This window comes from Petromyzon marinus, chromosome 6 (assembly GCF_048934315.1).
Source record: "Petromyzon marinus isolate PM22_M1 ecotype Great Lakes invasive population chromosome 6, UKy_Petmar_22M1.pri1.0, whole genome shotgun sequence".
Taxonomy (NCBI): Eukaryota; Metazoa; Chordata; class Hyperoartia; order Petromyzontiformes; family Petromyzontidae; genus Petromyzon; species Petromyzon marinus.
Genome location: NC_133672.1, coordinates 6,770,456 through 6,790,031, shown reverse-complemented (window position 1 = coordinate 6,790,031; position 19,576 = coordinate 6,770,456). Strand labels below are relative to the sequence as shown.

Here is a 19,576-nt window from a genome sequence, read left to right as displayed (position 1 = left end):
AGAATTTTGTGACGATGTGTGACGAGGGGGGGGGGGGGTGAGAAATGTGACGTCACATCAAAATACGCAACTTTTAAATAAATATAGAATTGTTATAACAACACTCCTACAACATCAGAGTGCAGCGCCACATTAAATACGCACTACAATGACAATAGTTTAAAGCGATTTTAAGCATGTTTTATTTTCAAAAAGGAAATGTTTTTTTGGGGGGGGGCAGAGCTTTGTGACGTCATATTTGAGGGGGGGTCTGAATTTTTGTGACGCCGCGTGACGAGGGGGGGGGGTCAAAATCGTCCAAAATTGCGTGACGTCATTTATGGACGGCCCCGAAGTACAACTACTTTGCCGCATTCAACCCTATGGGTGTATTAACATTATAACATTTTTGTTACGATTGAGAACCAACGGGGGGGTAGTGCAGTAAAGGTTAAGAACCACTGAGGAGCGGTGGCGCAGTGGTTAGCGCTACGCCGCGCTACGATGCCCGGCAAAAACCCGAGTTCGATTCCCCCGCTCACGGCTCAACAACACCTGGGTCCTTCTCCCCTAGGTCGACTCGGCCTCAAACGAGTACCTGGTGCGGTGTGTAGTAAACATCGCCACGGGGGGAAGACAAAGGCGGCCGGGCGTGGTGTTGGCCACCCACTCCCTCGTGTGTCGTTCCGGCCTTCACATGGAATGCTCGCTAAACAGCACTTGCCCCAGGGGGTTCTTTGTCTTTGCTAGGCGGTGGGAACGGGGTAGGGAGGTGGTGGTTTGGTTGTCTCTTAATGTTCTTAATGTTCGACGGCTTGTGCACCAGATCTTATTTATTCACGATGTACTTACAAAAAAATCCGCAGACTACCTGCTGGATCTCCTCTCTGTTTCAAAGAACAAATTTGACCTCAGGTCTTCGCTCATTTACCAGCTTCACATTCCCTATTGCCGTACAAAAACTGATGCCCCCAGGGTCTGGAATGCTATTGCCAATAAACTGCAACTTGAATCGCTACCAATGAGATCTTCTCTCAAAACTGCTCTAGAGGAGTTGTACACCCCTAGCTGCCACTGCTATTCATTGGCGTAAAATAAAATGAAATGTTTCGCTTCGGATGACGCTGCAAAGTATTATCTGTATTTTGATTTAGCGTGCTGATCTTAAAGGTGCATTGAAAAATTTGATACTCCGACTGATGCCTCTGTTGTTGTGGAGTAACTCATGCAGCCAGATATGGCTCTAGGATTTGGTGTTACATGTTATTTATGTAGTTTATTGTAAAAAATTCGGTCACAGTCCCTGTGATCGCTGTTACGTTGCAATTATGGCTTTATTTTTTGGTGATTTCGAAAAGTTTTTGGGTTTGGACATGTTTGTTTTGTTGTAGTACGGAGTTAGACTGTTGTTGTTTGATTTGCATCCCACTGGGATTTTTTGCACACAGCGTTGGTGCAGGGTGCTTTTTTCAGGAATATTTTGCTGTTTTTTTTTATTTTCTGTATGCACACTCACACAAGATGTTTTTCTTGTTCGTTTTTTTTTGCTGTGGTTGCACCCGATTCAAGAGCCGAATGGCTCACAGGGCTATACCAAAATAAATTAACTGCAACTGAAAAACTGTGTCGCAGTAGGGGGCACGGGTGGTGTGCATCATCTGCCTGTCATCTCAAACAACCCATGGCACCTGCTGGGCCTGTCCCGTGCCCTCTTTGCCAAGCGGGCGTTCGACACTTCACGTGGCCTTAACGTGCACGTAGCCTGGCACTGGCGCCGTGGTGACGGTTGTTGTTGGTGGTGTGGGGAGCGGTAGTGCAGCGGTTAGCGCGCTGCGCTACGAACCTGGCTGAACCGGGGTTCGATTCCCGCTCACGGCCAACACCGGCGACGATTATTTGAACCGGTTCTGGGCCTCCCCTAGGTCGACTCAGCCTCAAACGAGTACCCGGTGCGCTGCGTTAAACATCGCCACCCGTGGAGACAAAGGCGGCCGGGCGTGGTGCTGGCCACCCACCCCCTCGTTGCGCCGTGTCGGCCTTCATAGGTCCTCGTCGCTAACAGCACTTGCCCCTACAGTCTGTTAAGGCTATACGGGGGACCTTTGTGTTGGGGGTGGGCGTGTCCTAGGTCGGTGGGCGTAGTCAGTGTTCGGTGGGCGTGGTCAGTGTTCGGTGGGCGTGATCTGTGTTCGGTGGGCGTGGTCAGTAGGCGAGGGTTGACGTCTCGCGCGCCGCCTCTCGAGCCGCGTCTGCAACGCTTTCTCGGGCAGCAGGCGGCAGCTCAAGAACCGCTCCTCTCTTCCACCGTCAGTCACTGCCTTCCTCAAGACACCACACCACGGCAACATTACTAACCTTGCTCCCCACCAACAGACGATCAGCAATTCGCAAACACTCGCCACAATCCTTACCTTGCCCACCCGCCCGCCCGTTCCAACAGATAATTTTCAGAAACCGCTAAATTAAAACCCCACCGCCACCCCCCCCACCGAGTGTGTTTTTGTGCTTCTCGATTGACAGGTAAGAGAGTATCGTAGCAGCAGCAGCAGTAGCAGCAGCAGCAGCGACCATGTCTAAGCCACTGACCGACCAGGAGAAGCGCAAGCAGATCAGCGTGCGGGGCATCGTGGGCGTGGAGAGCGTCGGCGAGCTGAAGAAGAGCTTCAACCGACACCTGCACTTCACCCTCGTCAAGGACCGAAACGTGTCGACCACCAGAGACTACTACTTCGCCCTGGCGCACGCCGTCCGCGACCACCTGGTGGGCAGGTGGATCCGCACGCAGCAGTACTACTACGAGAAGGACCCAAAGGTGAGGAGGGGTGGGGGGGTGGGGGTCTCTACGGGGTATATTTGCTTAGGGGTGGGTGCGGGCAGGGTTCGGAATGGTTTTTCGTCAAGGCTGTCGTCGGTGAGAGGTCGTGCGCTCCTCCTCCTCCTCCTGTTGCAGAGGAGGAGGAGGAGTGGAATTCCCTTCCCGCGCCGTGCCCGCCGTGCTGCCAACTTCCCCATTGCTCCTCCACGTTCAGGTCCCGGCTCGTGACCTTGTTCCCCCCCCCGCCTCTCTCTCTCTCTGCCTATAAGGCGACGCAATAACATATATTGCCGTCGTTTCTGCGCCGTCCCCAACATGAATGTGCCCACCACGACTTCTGAATAGCGTTCTCGAGGATGCGGTCCCAATTAGACCCTGTATAGTTAGTGTGCACGCGCAGATTGTGCCGCATGGAAGCGTGATGGGATTCCACACAATTTGGATGGGGATTTGAATTGTGGATTAGGATTGGGGTGTAATTGATTTGGGATGAGGGGGCCAGGGGTGAGATGGGATGTGTAGGCATGAGCTGAGAGAACGAAATAATGTGTTTTGGGAACACTCCTCTCCATTTGATAATCCGTTTGTACCAAGACATGTATTTATCTCTGAGCGAGATTCCTGGGCAGAGATGGCTGTCAAAATGTAGGATGATCCCCACAGATACTGCACGCATTGCAATAGGTTACATATATTAAATCAGAATTTGCACGTACAAGCTCCGAAACTGTATCGGGGGGGAGGAAATGGGTCAGTTAAAGGAACGCCACTGATGACCCCAAAGATTCCACACTGCGCATACAAGTACTGTACTTATATGGGCAACACGTGAAACCCAGTCACGCCAGAGTGATTGTACGGTACAGCGCATTGTTAAAGGGCTTCTAAAGAGAGCCACTGATTTGGTAGTCATATTTCACGTGCGTTTGTGTGATTGCACATAAACAAAGCACACGGTAAATTGAAGGGCTTTCAGATAACGCATGCATTATAATGGGGTATGGATTGGACCCCCACGTATGCATGCAATGTACAGTAGAATTCGGGAGTATGAATGGGTGCAGTCTGCATTCACCAAATAGTGACCAATGATACGATGCACCATGCTTCCACACAACATGCAGTAACAATGAGCAGAGGCCCACAGGCGATACAAAACTATGATATTAGTGGGAAGGATGAGGGCTCGCCTTAGTCTCTCGGTAACCATACAGAGAGTTTCCGTCCTGGGTGTTACGTAAGTTATGTGACTCGTACGGTGCCGATTCCGTTTCTCGGGGTCAGTACTGTGTTGCACATTAACGTACAGCCCATTGTTAATCTACTGCTGGATGAGGGCTTCCTCCCCACGCAGCAGTCTGTGCGGGTTGGTCTTATGCTTATGTCTCGTACGGCTGATGTGGAATGCGGAGAAACAACTCCAATTTCACATTCAGGTGGTCCAGCGCGTCAGGAGCAGCGGGGAGTGTATCATCGCCGTGATGTCTCCTTCGTATTTGTGGATCGGGCATTGCATCGTCATACGTTGTTCTGGTCTGTTCTGGATGACCACATTCGCACGACACTGGATAATGTTTAATTGTCCATGTGTGGGTATCCGCATCTGCCACGGTTTGTGCGGACGCGGTAGAGTGTGGACAATGAGCTTGGTGCAAGATCAAAACCAAGGGATCTGCGTTGGGTTGTTGAAGGCAAGGACCAGAGATGTTGAGGAATTTTTCTTCACTGCCGTTTACTGACTACGTAGCATGCAACGGGCTACAACTCCTGTATTTAACCTCCGTTTTCGCAAATGCAAGCACAATCTTGGGTAAAACCTGCTTAGCTTCTGACGTCATAAGATCAGGCACATTCTGTGTGATTTGATCATAACCGCATACACTAGGTAGTGTATATATATATAGCATGCAATGCATTATCTATACACTATATATTGTATAGTGTATGCTGTAGCAAAACCTATATTTTTTCTATTACATTTTTCCAGCTTCTAACCTGCCTTGATATATTGATTCATTATCAATTCAAGCAGTGTTTTGTACTCATGGGCACCAAAGCCATACTCCAATTAACCTACCATTTAATGGATACTCATAAAAGTTTACTGCACCTAGTATATTAATGACATTGTCATATTCTATCGAGGTGAATACCTTTTGAGTCACTTGCTTTTGCAAGCATATTTGGGATTGGCACAATTCCTTTGGAGACTATTATTTTACATTTAATTTGTTTATGTTAAATTTGGGATGTACATATGGGCCAATTTTTTCAATGATACCAAGGTGGATTTAACGTCCACATTACAGTTTCCCCCCTAGCATTTTTTAGTTTGGAGATGCAGCAGATGATTGGTTTGACTTTTAAGACTCATTCACGAAAGAGCACACTGACCACCAAGCTACTCAGCCACATCATTATGAAAAGGCATGATCTTTCCACTGCTAGATAAAGGTCTAGTTGTCACCATCCTTCATGGTCTTGTGATGCCATAAAACATCTTGCTTATGCACATGCACTGATGTCATTTCGCCATCGCCTTGAGTGTGTTTCTTTTGGTTGCCAGTGTTAACCATCAGGCATAATCCCTTCTAGAGATGTGTCCTGCACAAACCAATTTACTTTTCCTAATATTCAATATCGCGTCCCCTATTTATAGTTGTTCTCTGATCCGTGTTTTCCTTGTTATGTCTCTCAGTGTAATTCTCAGCATGTTTCTTTCAATTCATATTTCACAGCAGGTGGACAGGGATGAAAATGATGGCATTGCAAAATGTATTTTGATAATGAAAAGCAACATAAGAATGTACCCAAAGATGAGTGCACATGGAACGCTTACAGTGCATCATCTGGTTCTCAAAATGTCAAATAATCCTAATTTGAATTGTCTTAATGGAGGTTCCCTAACCTATAACCATGCCATATACATTAATGTACAATTGTATGTATACATGTCATATGCCATATCAGCAAGTTTATGCAGGCCTCATTAGCCAAGCAGATACACGTACATTAATGTTTTCTCAGGAGGCTAATGGACGTATGAAAGAAAGATTTCACTATCCTTAAGCGTTTACATTGAAAGGGAATATTGTGTATGTTGTGTGCAGCTCGGATAACTACGTCTTCTGCTGGGGCTTAATAAAAATTTGCGCAAACAGGCCTGTCATTTGATTGGTGTATTTCCCGTAAAATGTTATTAACATTCATTCAGACCGTTCATAGTTTTAGTCTATAGGTGTATGTGTGTCAGTGGTGGCAAAGTGGTCACTACATTTTATGGTCCTGGCAACCCTAGTTTTATTTTTATACCACGTAGGCCAATAGCTATTTGTATCAAAACCGGGTTTGGGCTTTCCCTAGGTTACTCAGCCAAAAATGAGTACAGAAGCTGGTTCAGTGTGCTAAACATCAGCACTGAGGGCTTAATGTGCTAGATGTAGGGAGCAATGAGACATGGAGCGAGGTGATGTATGTGGGGAGAGGCAGAATTTCATGAGCGAGTGGTACGTAGAAAAGTTGCAGGGAGACAATATTCTGAAAGAGATGTATGCACAGGGAAGAAATCGGAGAGTTTATTGATGGCTGAGAAGCACGAGAGAACGTGTGATGGAAAACATGAATAGATATGCAAAGGGAAGGAAGTATGGATGGATATATAAATTACATCAGGCTTGAGAGTGGAGGTAAAGGAGAAAGTATCATGGTTTTTTTAGTTATTCGGAGGTGGCATCCTACGGTGGGGAAATAAATGTCCGCATGGCATATTTCTCATTAGAATTTTGGTGAAATAGCTTTCTTTACTCCACTGTTGGTAGAAGGCATGCATCACAATTTTGTCAATCCCGTCACCACACGAGTCAGTATGTTTGTGTTGTACGTACCATGGATTTTACTGCACTACCCACGACGTCGTCCCACAGTAACAACACCTGTTTTATGAATGATGGTTGTCCTTCCGAGTACGATACGTACTCAACAGTGCTCATGTCAAATGTTATATCAAATTTAATTAGAATAAATAAGTAATTAAATGAATCACGTAATCCGATTACATTACCTTGAACATACTAAATTCGTGATTACAGTATGTCACGTTACTTCTGAAGCTGCCAGTAATCGGTACTGTAATCAGAAGTGAATCAAGAGATTGACTACTTCGTTCAAGTAACCCAACACTATGCGCCGCATGTAACTATACACTACATGTAACTATACACTACATGTAACTACTTAGCCTCGTATACAGGAGGTCGTGGGTTCGATGCCTCTACATTTGAAGTTTGCATGTTCTCCCCGTGGTCATGTGGATCTTTCTTCCGGGTCCTCCGGTTTTTCCCCTCCACATTTAGAAACACGCGTTTAGACTTTGAGTATTTGGCTGCTATAAATGTCCACATGATAAACAACTTCGTTGAGCTTTCATGTGTGGCAAGGTCGCTTCTGAAAAAGAGCTATATAGCTCAGTGGGTGCTTGTCAGGTTAAATATAGCACATTGGCATAAAGCGTCTGGATGCATGCCCTTCACTGCGGCTCTCGATTTTTTTTTACAAACGAGAACCCTCTTGTGCTGCAGGACTTATTTCCGTAGCTGTTCTGCAGTCGACGATAGCATTGTAAATCTCGCCATTAGAGCTCTGCAGCAATTGCGAAATGCATGCCCAAGTACTTTGAGCAGTGCGCATAGAAACCTATATATTTGTGTGTATGCATAATATGTGTACTGTACATGTACAGAAACATTTATTGGTCATATACCGCGTTATAAGATGTGAGCGGTGGAACAATGGGTTTGCAGACTTGCTGGTAACCTGAGTTTAATTCGCAGCCATGGCTAACATCAATGGTGAGTGATATCTGAACTGGTCCTGGGCCCACCTTCTTCACTAACCTGCACTACCCAGCTTGGTGAAGTATGATTAACAAACCTCCGTCACCGACACAGCTTGGGAGGGAGGCCTTCATCCAGCAGTGGATTGACATAGCGCTGTAAATGGGTAAATCGTATTACAATGTATACTTTCATTACAGCATCGTCTTATTCGTACACGTTAATGCGTGCCGGGGTTGACTTATGCAAATAGCAATGTGACCCTTTGTGAACAGTTAATGGTGTTTTGGTTTACAATTCAAAAAACAATTACATACTACGCATTGAGATATGCTTTATGCAACACTAAACATATTTTGTTAACCAACAGGAGCATGTTATTTGCAAATACAAGGGGACACAGGATTGGCTATTAATGTTTTAATGTTTTGAGATAGTTATATTGCTAAACAAATAACATACTGCTTTCCATCAGAAACATACCTTTGTCAGAATTCTAAATGCAGTGATGTATTTGTGAATAGGTGAATGCCTATATATTGTCTTATACAAACGGCGTTTTAAAGGGAATGGCATGTTGACATTAAAGTCACTTAGCTGCAGCCATTGTACCCAATGTGCCACTTTGTACAATAAAACAGTAAAGCTACCTTGTTTGGGGAATACTGCACACTCTTATTTGCCTCCCAAGTGTGATGTCGCCACACAAATATGGTGGTGCGCACTGTCGTGCCGTTGTAGGTGAAATGAAGGGCAACCGCTCTAACCCTAAAGCCGGGAGCGTAGGTCGTCAGCATCTACCGTATCCACATGTGCATCCGTTTAATAATTAGCATATGTTTACGAAATATTAAAGGTGTACACACTGCAGACTTTTAAGAGCTGGTGAGTTAGCGCGTGCACTCTCGCGTTCACCGCCATGTACTTTCAGTCGGGATTGTATCTCATATGTCTCTCGACAATTAGCAAGTTTGTTTTTAAAATACTAAATACGATCTTACGAATAGAGTGCCCTTTAACGTAGCCGTCGGAGGCTTGGTTGTTGTATGCAAGAGCGGTGGGAGCTAACAGAAGGTAGGAAGCGATGTATAGGTGTGGTGACATCAACGGTACTGGCTGTTTAGTCCTGCTGACACGTGTGTGTGTGTGTGTTTAGGCACCATCTATGAATGGAATAATACATTTGCATATTCGGATGAATGCCCATCGTTTTATCCTTAGTTGTCAGCCTCAAGTACGTGTTGCCTATAGTGCAGCTGTAAATATATTTAGTGAAGCTGTAAATATATTCCGTGAACACTTGTAGCACCAGAAGGGCTGCTGCGCAATGCACAATAAACGCTGTGCGAATGGCCTGCGTGATTGCGCAATGTTTGTCTAAAGTCTCCGCTGTCGCTTTTCTTAACAGGATCTGAAACGTGACACGCACAGTGTGTCCGCTTATAGGTACACTGTACTGGACGTGTGTACTGTAGGCGTCCTCTGCTCACACAGGCAATTCTTGCTGTATACACATCACGGTGTGCTGTGTTGGCAAACAACGCCTTTTAATTGATACAAGGTAGTAAGTGACATGTCCTCCTGATCAAACAAGCGCCTTTAAATTCTCCGGTTGTTCAAATCATTTGCTGGCCCGAAAGGCAGTGATTGAAATTCCACATTTCTGTGTGACAAGACGGCCACTATTGATTTACACAGAGTGAACCGGTTTTTATCGACCAAAGAGAGATAATTTTTGACTGGTATTTGATCGTGAAAGCGCTTTAACCATAGCGGCCTAACCTCTTGTTATGAGTTGGCAAAAATGTCACCAGAATTATTCCTTGAATGCAAATTACTTTATTTAAATGTACATAATTGTAATCATCCATAAGCGGACAACATTTTGGCTGGGAGGCGATGTGGTTAGAGGGTCGATCTCATAGATTATTTGGTTACCGACATTACCCTTTATTTATACAGTACTAGGTGAGTGCCCATTGAAACAAAAAAAGTTTTTCTTTCAGGGGAGAACCCTGTGAGGACAAATCCCTCCACTTCCAATGCGTGTTTTATCTCAGATACTTTTTCCCCACGTTGCCATGAACTGGCCTTGCACGCTTGGCTCTGATTTCCAAGGCAGCCCTCCTTACCGGGGCTATCTGACACCAAGTTGGCTCGTTAAGGGCGGGGGGGGGCTCACGAGGTCACTTTCATAAGGGAGTTAGTCGTGTGCCCCTTTCCCTTAGCCGACCCCGGAATTAGTTCAGACGCAGAAAAGGGGATGCATGGACGTTGGTGTCGTTTGCTTAGTACGGCTTCATAGCTGTGTATTTTTGTAAAAATAAAAATGTAGAAAATGACGAGTAAAGGATGATGGCTTGGTAGCCTTACCTAACCCAACCCTGTGTTAAAGTTGTTTAAAATAATTGTCACTGGCTGTGGAGGGTAGGGATGGGGTAGGGGTGATGGAGTTTTTTTGAGTGCCCATTACAGATCTGTTGGTATGATTTGCAAGAGCAGCTCAAGTGGAAGATGTTAAACAGACCTGTAGCCACAGTATGTTGCAAATACTATGTTTTTGTGTAGTAACTAGTTGAACAGATCTCCCTTTAAAAACAAAGTACTGTACATCTTTTACTCTCTGGTTCTTTCGGTAAAGTCACGTAGGTATAAAATAAAAAAAATAAATCACGACGTTTCCATTGCAACACAAGCAGTCATCATCAGGTGGGAAAACCACAGAAATATTTTTTTTATCTACATCTCACATCTCAGCAACATCTTTCATTTGGTTAGAGATTGTCGAGTTAAACGACATGGGTGGCAGAAGTGCACCGTTTGCAATCGATGTGTACAGTGGCTGATCTTGAATAACTGGTCTGTAATGTCAGGCAGGGGCTTCTTGTGCGTTGAACAGATGTGTCAGGCGACCTTTACAGGCGAGTTTTACAGGGACATCTAAGGAAGCGTGGCAACAGGCGTCTTCCAAAAATAGCTGCTCGGTCGCTGGAGGTCGAAACCTCCAGATTGAGTTTTGGAAGCGAGGCAGGAAAAGCAGATTCTCCATTACACAGCTCTGAGCACATCGCACCACCTACTGTGTTTACGATGAGACACATTGCCAAAGTAGATTTTATATGGAGGTTAATGTATGGAAGCAACACTGCTGAGAATCAGATGCTGGGTGTAAATATGGGTTTCAGTCAACTTGATCAAATCAGGTTCTTGTGAATTTATCGTTTCGCACTCATTCACAAACAGGACAATTGTTTCGTTTAGTTTTCCTATAGTACATTATAATTCAGCTCTGTCAAGTACAAATTGCAGTTCTATAGTCATGTGACAAAACATATGCCCACGGCATGTGAAGAAAAAAACGTTCAAGTCACCAATGGTTGCACATAATTCGAATACATTAAATTAGGTTTTCCTAAGAGAAGTCTCTAGCCCTAAATATACAAAGCATTCAGCAGTAAAAGGAACTAGTGTAAGGCTCGTAGGTGGAAATTACCATCTTGTGTTAAAACAAATGCACGCAGTACGTATCACGGTGTTAGATGCACCACCCTTTCATATGCAATGCTGACCTTAACAGGTGCTCGTTAACGAAACTTGCCCTGTTACCCTGGCAGAGTCTTGTCTGTATTGTCACGTGCATTTGAACATACATTTGTGCTTATTCATATATATTATGAATGAAAGATGCTTAGTGCTCACATCCCAGTTTAGGTATAGAGTGAAATTATAACTTGCAATAGTACACCAACCATCATGCTCTGTATAAGCAATACAAACAACCCAGTGATCAATTCAAATGCAGATAAAATACTGGAATGGTAACCTCTCGTGGATGTTTTTACTCATCTGTCATTTGTGTACCGTGGAACCATTCCATATAGCCCGGTGATTTTGTGAGAGGGCATTAAATACTTCATAAAGGGTCTATGAAATGAGTTCCATGTTGTTGCCATAAACAGTGTTCATCCAGGAGAGAGACTTGAATGGAACCTGTCATAGTGCTGTGGCTCAGGGCTGCCAACTGCTGAGCATTGGCCAACACTCCATTAACACGCGGTGACACTTGGACATTTTGACTTCACCGAACAACAAGCTTTGTTCGCAGGCTTTGCAAAATTATTATCAGGTGAATGGTATTTCTTAAATGTGTATTTATAAAAACGTTACATGCAATACTGTTAAAGAAAATAACATTACTCAGCAACTGCTACTGCGGAAGCCTTTCAGAAGATTATCTGATTGGACTACAGCCATTTTGGCATCTGGAAGGGTGAAATTTGACACTGCTGCAGGTATTTTGCATGCGTGTGTTCACAATGAGTTGTGTGCTGTAATGTATGGAGAGCCTTTGTGTGCACTGCTTTACACTGAAGACGGCCATCTGAACATGCGACATTAGCTTTGGAAATGTCACGAACGGGATTGATTACACGAATTACACTGCGGGTTGAAGTTCATTTGGCATGGTTCTGAATGAATAATTACCTGCTTAATTACAGCATTCAGAACTCATCCTTATACCATACTTACATCTTTATTGGAGACACAAACACACTCACAGAAATAAGAGGATACACCATTGCAATTGGAAATTCATTTGTAGCCTTTGTAGATGTCTGTGGTGTTGTTTTTTAAAAAAAGAATCAAGCGAAGTCGTTGATGTGTGGATGATTTTGTGCTCAAGAGAAGGCAATGCCTCCATGCTAAAACGTGCTTTGCATCGCGCTCACCTCCATTCTAAATTCAGCATTCCTATGGTGGCTGTCAATCTTCATAGATCAACCACTGTTCATTTACCAGAAATTAATACGCGTTTTTCTGACCTATTTAAGGTGATTGGCCGAGCCAATCCCTAACTGGAATTTGAACTGTCAACCATCCTATTCGGAGTTGAATGCTAAGTACCACCTACGGTTAGAGCCATCGTCATTATTATTAACCTTCAGTACATTTTTCTCCGACAGTGTGGTTGATATTTGTGATGGAAAAATGTTTTTTTCCGTGTGTGTGTGTGTGACATACGGGGGAGGGCATTCCTCGTCTTTGAGAGCAATTGCGGCGTTTTCCCGCACTAGGGCAGTAGTAGCAGATGGCTGTTGCGTTTTCCTCGGCGCCAAACCATCGGAAAAATCCACCCGTAGTATGATGTCATCACACTCTGCGTGCTGCATTGCAGGTCTCTGGGAGAGAGGGAGGGGCAATGTGTGCGGGCTTGGTTCCAGAGGCTGCATTGGGGGAAGCCCATTCTGCCCGCTCGCATTACGGCATCTTTGTGCGAATTATCCATCATGTGTTGATTCGGTTACTCGTCCATCGTTTTGTCTGCTCGTTGCATAAATATTGATTTGAATTACTCGTGTGCGTGATATTGGTTTATATTCATGTTGCCAAACTTACCAGTTCAACATCGTAAATCGGTTATTTTGTTTATGAATAGTAACAATAACACAAATGTTAAATTGCATAACAAATGTAAAAATGCGGCCACCTTATTTGTAACGTTAAGGTCCATGCACCACACTGCACTGAAATCTATAGCAGCCATGTTGCCACGGCAATAATGGTGCACTTGAATTAGTTAGCTTCCTCATGGTTTTGTGCATAAATCTTAGGCTTGCAGTGTGACACCGATAAACCATAATATATTACAGGACCCTGAAACAGCAAGCACTTGTAATAATAGGACATAGCTATATTATGTACAGATATAATTCCAACGATTTGATGCATATGTTGGGAGTGTAAGAACTGATTTTGGTTGATTATGCTGACCGAAATGATTGCAATTCATTTACCGAGGAAAGCCTCCACTGAGCCTCAAGATAATTTCAAGAGGGTCCCATGTGGTGTTTTTTTGTGTATGAGCGGAAACCAGAGGACCTGGAGAAAATGCACATTTATACACGAGAGAATAGCACTGAAAATGACCCTATTTGCTGCTGTACTGCTATCTCCGTGTAACCGTGCAGTCGAATGTATTTGGGAGTCTAACAAACATTTTCCTCTCAAACGCTGGGGACACAAGTGTTGCGCCACCAGGCCTGCATGATTAGATTAGGATTGGCTTGTTCTGGTACATTAAAATTTACGATTACTTTAATATATTTTTTTATGGAAAGCTCTTCCAAAAACGAATTCTGTGACAAAATGTTCAAGTCATCATTGGCTTGTGTTAATGCGAGTACAGCAGCAGCCCATTGCATGCACAGTGTAGTGTTGTTAATTTCCAGGTTTACTAGACTTAAACGAATCTTTGAACAAAACATTCTGAAATGTAATAAAATAATCATATTACGGATGGAATATGTCAAATATGTGCCGTAATCGGAAACCGGTCAATTTTCTAAGATTACCCTCCATACAATGGGCATGGCACAGCGTTACATAATTGACTTCATATTTTGTCGAGGTTAAATGGCACATTTAGTAGTTGTTGGAGCCATTTACGACCGAATAGTTGGTAGTTGACACTGCACCTCACCCAGAACACAATGTGGTAACTTCATGGGCCCTCCTTTGCCAGTACCAAAATATGAGAATAGGTTTTCCCATTTTTTTTGGCAACAAAACAGGTGTTAAGGTGTTAAAACACCAAACTGAAACCTTTTACAAGGAATCATGTCTTCATTAACCACAATACTTGTGGTCAGAATGCAAACAAAAAACACTGATAGTATATGTGGCATTGTCTTTGAAACTGATTGGTCCACACCAGAGACAGCTTTCTTTGGAGCCTAGTCTCAAACGGCGTTATACCAGAGTATTGTGGTTAATGCAGACATGATTCCTTGTAAAAGGTTTCAGTTTGGTGTTTTAACATCTTAACACCTGTTTTGTTGCCAGAAAAAAGGGGAAAATCGATTCTCATAATATGGTAACTCTGAGGAGCATTTGCCAGCTGATCATCTGCTACGTCTGCTTAAGCACAGTAACGTTTTGTGATACTGTACTAAGCCGGCAGCTACACAGAAAGGGTGCGAGTTGTAAGGCACATTTCTCTTACACATGTAAATGTGAGCAGGAAGCAATTGCTTCCTGTTGCGTTATATATGTACTCGACGAGGTTTAATAAAATATTTAGAATAACGTTTGACAATTTATCACATTGGATAAGGAAAATGCCTCGATTTGTAAGTAGCAATTTATCTGAGATGTTGAATTAAGCTACGGTGCGGGCTTTTTAAGCCCTCAAAGGTGAAATGGCCTCGACTTAAATTGGTTGTTCACCGTGCTCCGATTAGGACGGGTGCAACATGCCTACGTGCTGGATGTGTTGTGTTATAATGCACCATAATATTTGCCCCATCGTACTTAAGTCGATGCTTTTCTAGTCACGAACACGTTTATGTAAAGTACATTTAAAGGAATGAATATCCTTCATTCTACCAGGTAAGAGCCAGGTGAGATTCATTGTATTTTTTTCTAAAAACTAAAATCTTTAGATAAACAAAGTTAATTATGAACAGTAATATTTTCTTGCAGAGAGAATAGTCCATATCATAAATATGTGGATTCTTTTTTTATGGGTACACATTTTATCATTTTTGTATTAATGAATTTCTAGATTGTCATGGTACATTTGTATGTTTTACAACTTATTGTAAGATTAGATAAGTGTAATTCCTGAATGTTATTTGAACTGCTACCACAAATCGGCATAATCATGCATATGCTGTCACAGGATCTCTAACATTCACTTGACTTTGATTATCCCTCTCATTAATCACTCTGAGTAGAAGGTTGTGAGAATCAAATCTTCGACCCAGTGCAAAATGGAATAATTGCAAAACCAAATCAATACATTATTGCTGTCCTTAATGCACCTCGTGCTGAATTAATTAAAACGGGCTGTTATTGTTCCATTCGTTAGTTTACAGGCCAGTATGGTGACCATACTTCACCATGCGGGTCAGTGCAGGTTGGTAAAGGGAAGTGGAGAGACCCAGAACCATTTCAGATATCGCTGATGTTAGCTGTGTTCAGAAATCAAACGCATGTTGCTCGTCATTGTAGCACAGTGATCTAACAACTGCACCACCACTCCATCGTTTATTCTATTACTTTGATACAATGCTCATTAAAACGGGCTCTGTATTATCAAGTGAACACTGCCAGGGACGGAAACTGATGGTGGTAGGCAGTGTGCCGAATTTATCTGACGAGTTTCCCGCTCCTGTAAACATTTTCATCCTAACGTTTACTTCGACAGCGTCTGCTGGAGTTTATGTTAAGGGAATGCTTTTTTTTTGTTTATAGCTACAAAGGTAAACACTGAAATGTTACCAAAAACAGTACAGTATTCACAATTTCCCCCCCATGGGAATTACAGGCTAACTTTGCGCATCAGCTGTTTACCAATGTCTTCCAGCAGCATTTATCAAAGCAGGAATATTCTCGTCCTGTGTTTGACTTTCTGAATCTTATCAGCAAATGCTGCTGGTTGTGTGGTGTAATCGAATTATCCATGAAAATCATGGGGCATACTCAGTCTCAAACAGCAAACATTTTGCAAAAACTCACGCGCTGTCGTGGTGTATTAAATGGGCAGGTAACAAATAAGTAGAAAGGATCTGTAAATCCTATGGCCCTTCCCTTCATAGCCGTTTTATTCCATGGAAAAGGTGAAGTTGCCATTTTAATTAGGCTGCCGAAAGATGAATTCGAAATGAACTTGATGTGACCTTGAGCGTAGCTGCTGAATGCCTGAAGACCAGGAGCCTTAAGTAACCCACAGGTTTCCTTTGAGCATTGGCGCACTGTACTGACGAACAAGCATTTCCCTTGTGACCGTGCTGCTATAGTAACTTGCATTAACACAGCAAACGCGCTACCCTCCACGTCCCCACGCTCTCCACAGCCATCACCTCCCATTATCCTGTGCTAATATAAAATGTGTGTGTTTGTGTACGTTTTAGTCTTGTTGCTCATATTATCAACAAGGCGGCATTTCGGCAAGAGCTAAACAACACATTCTCCAGCACATACATGTGCAGTGTTTTCAGCTCATTTTTAGAATTGTGAATCCACCTTCTGTTAAATGGCCATGAAAGTAAAAACATGTCATGTCTTGCACTGCACCCTTTAAGGCACCTTTTGATTCACTATGCCTCTGGTATTGCCGGAAGGTTACCACCATTGTCCTTGAAATGTGCCAGCCATTGCTAATCTGCTCATAAATCTTTAAGAAGCTGTTTCCATGGTCACTGTGCTTTAGACAATGCTCTTTGCTTTGCCTGGGCTATGCAAGTGTATTTCATTGATAATTTATGTAATTGATCTGGCAGAAAAGCTGACGCAACAATTTTTGCGGCACGCTGTCAGTCTTCCCTCTTGGCAAGTTGCGTCAAGAATAAGAGGCCATTGCAGCCAACGCTGCTAACATCACCACACTTCATCATCACTTCCTTCTATCTTCTAGGTGTTGCAGCTGTTGCGTAGTCAACCGCAAACCGTAAAAGCAGACCTCCAAAATAATGTGTTCTTACTGTTGACGATTGGTGGCTGCAAGGTTTAAGCTACCGAATAGCTGGAGTCGCTCAACACGAGTGAGCTAGCAGCCCTTTGCCCACTTTTACTTAGCCCTCTAAATCACTCGCCCTGCCCACACACTGAGTGATGGCCCCACTTTTATTGTCATTAGACATTTATTCTCTTTCATAGGCCCCATCTACTCCTCAGCTAGCCTCACGCACTACGTAGGTAGCCCCGACGTTTGCTCGTATCATGAGCATAAAAGCAGAATTTTAAATCGGGACAAAAATCCCAATTTTGGCAAATGCTTTGGGACAGCAGGGCACCCGGGATATCCTTTCTGAAATGAGGACTGTCCGGGGAATACCGAGACGTTTGGCAGCTTTATTGGTAGGATACCGAGTAAAATATTAATCTGACCCTCCCATTGTTTGTGGAAGCCATGAGTCAGTAGGAGCTTCTTTGGTATCGCCATGAATACTGAAGGTCCCACTACCCTGATATGGATACCATTTACCTACTGGAGGCTCATTTGCAAGTTTAAAATAACCCTAGTTAGCTAATTGTGCTAAATATTAGCCTAAAGCCCTTATCCCAAGAGGACTGGGACCTGTATCTCTCAGCTCCTGAGGTCACATCTGGCCAAGGGATGATTCATTCGACCTGTTCCGCTCTGCTGGCTGATGGAACGAGTGCACAGTGTGAGTGCAATGGCCACAATCCATATCTGCCTGTCAATGAACAGCAGTAGAAACTACAGCACCGTATCTATTCTTGCAGTAATGACTTGTTATTCAGCACCCTTACTGTTGGCGGGCTTGCTAAGCAACAAGAGGAAATTGCGAATCTGATATGGAGAATAATACACCCAACAAAGAGTATGGTACAACACGTTCACGAGTTGCGAAGGCCTATATCGCCATTGCCAACCCGTGACCTTTGCAGTTGCGAGCAATAAATAGCATTTGCCCACCGAGGTGTCCAGCCGCATCCTCACCTGCTGCATGATTGGCAGGATTCAAACGGAGAAAGAATATCGGGAGAGTGCGCATGTCCATCCACATCCACGCGCACTTACCTAAACAAATGAATGTACAAATTCGTCAGCTGGTTATGGTTTTAATGGCATGGCCACGAGCACAGCAATGAGCCTGGTCTCGAGAGGAGCAGGGTGGCTATGGATTTTTTTCCCCCCCGATAACCTTCACCGAACACAGAGGAGGGAATGGTTATATTTGGAAAGCATTGCCTCAAGGGCCCTGGTCATAGTTGCCAGTGCAACAAAGAGATTGCATTTAATTGATCATTTGATGTCTGCACTGTGATAACTGTCAGACAGATGCATCCAAATGAGTATTGAAAGGTACCGGAAATTCTAATTAGTTTTATAGTACGTATTTTTTTAATGACACATGTAAAACGGCTTCCCAATACAAAGGTAAACTATCTACAGATACTGACATAGTTAAATGTCGTCATAGTTAACATTATTAAGCAGTTATTAACACAATTATTGACTTCACGAAAGGAAATAAAACTAATATTTTTCCCTATGAATGTAAGTGCTTGAAATTTCATTACATTTCTAATTATACAGCAGAAATGGGTAAACAACTTGGAAATTCAGAATGGAAATTAGGAGGAGTGTATGAGGTGCCGATGCATGGGGAATTTATGCAGAACGAAGGACGGCAGGTTACCCAGAGGTCACCAATCAAGGAGAATGCCTCGTCCCAAAATATAAATATAAAATATAAATACAAACCTCGTAGATAAAGCATCAACAATGGAACAGCTTCTCGATTTATCAGTATGAAATGAGGTGATGGGTAGGTGTATGGATCCATGAATGGCAGCAGCCAGGATGACATTTTTGATCTTGATACAATCATCCTTAAAGCCTTAAGCCGGCTGGGTGGCACCGTGGCAGCATGCTTGACTCACAGTTGGAACGTTGCAAGTTAAAATCCCAGTCAGGGACCAACTCGAGCCCATCATCCCGCAGGGTTTATACATGACTTCACTTTTGTTTTTGAGTCAATAGTAGTCATATGTATAAACTGACCTCTGTCACACAATGTGGAATTTCCACCACTGGCTTGTGAATGCCATAAAAGATGACTACCACTCCCGACTGGCTAAACGCGATCGTCCGTATAACAAATAAAGTAAACTTAGATTCATTTGCACTTGGATCCTTTTTTTCATCTGAAACCTCAACTATTTTTCAGGAAGGTCCTACTTGGGACTATTTGGCCACTTCCTGTTGGAGTGCATTTATATTTGAGATGAAAACTGCTGGAGAAAATTCATGTGTACAATGGGATAATACTTCAGCACAAAGATTGCCTCTCGTAAAAACCTTCTTACACACAACAGGCACCTTCATTTCATGCAGGTAAGGGTCTCACAAACGTGATGTCTCCATATGTGCATGATTCCACTCACCCTGCTTCCAGTTTCTGAATTATGGAATGTG

General features: G+C 43.5%; 1 protein-coding gene across 1 annotated transcript in view; it reads left to right on the top strand.

The window, feature by feature from the left end:
- The first annotated feature begins 2,137 nt into the window (after window positions 1-2,137).
- LOC116939620 (glycogen phosphorylase, muscle form-like) overlaps window positions 2,138-19,576 on the top strand; it is a 54,054-nt gene continuing 36,615 nt past the window's right edge. Inside the window, exons 1-2 of the mRNA XM_032948241.2 lie at window positions 2,138-2,285; window positions 2,500-2,791. Of these exons, the coding sequence (XP_032804132.1) occupies window positions 2,549-2,791 (243 nt within the window). The 5' untranslated portion in view covers window positions 2,138-2,285; window positions 2,500-2,548. The remainder of the gene's footprint in view (window positions 2,286-2,499; window positions 2,792-19,576) is intronic.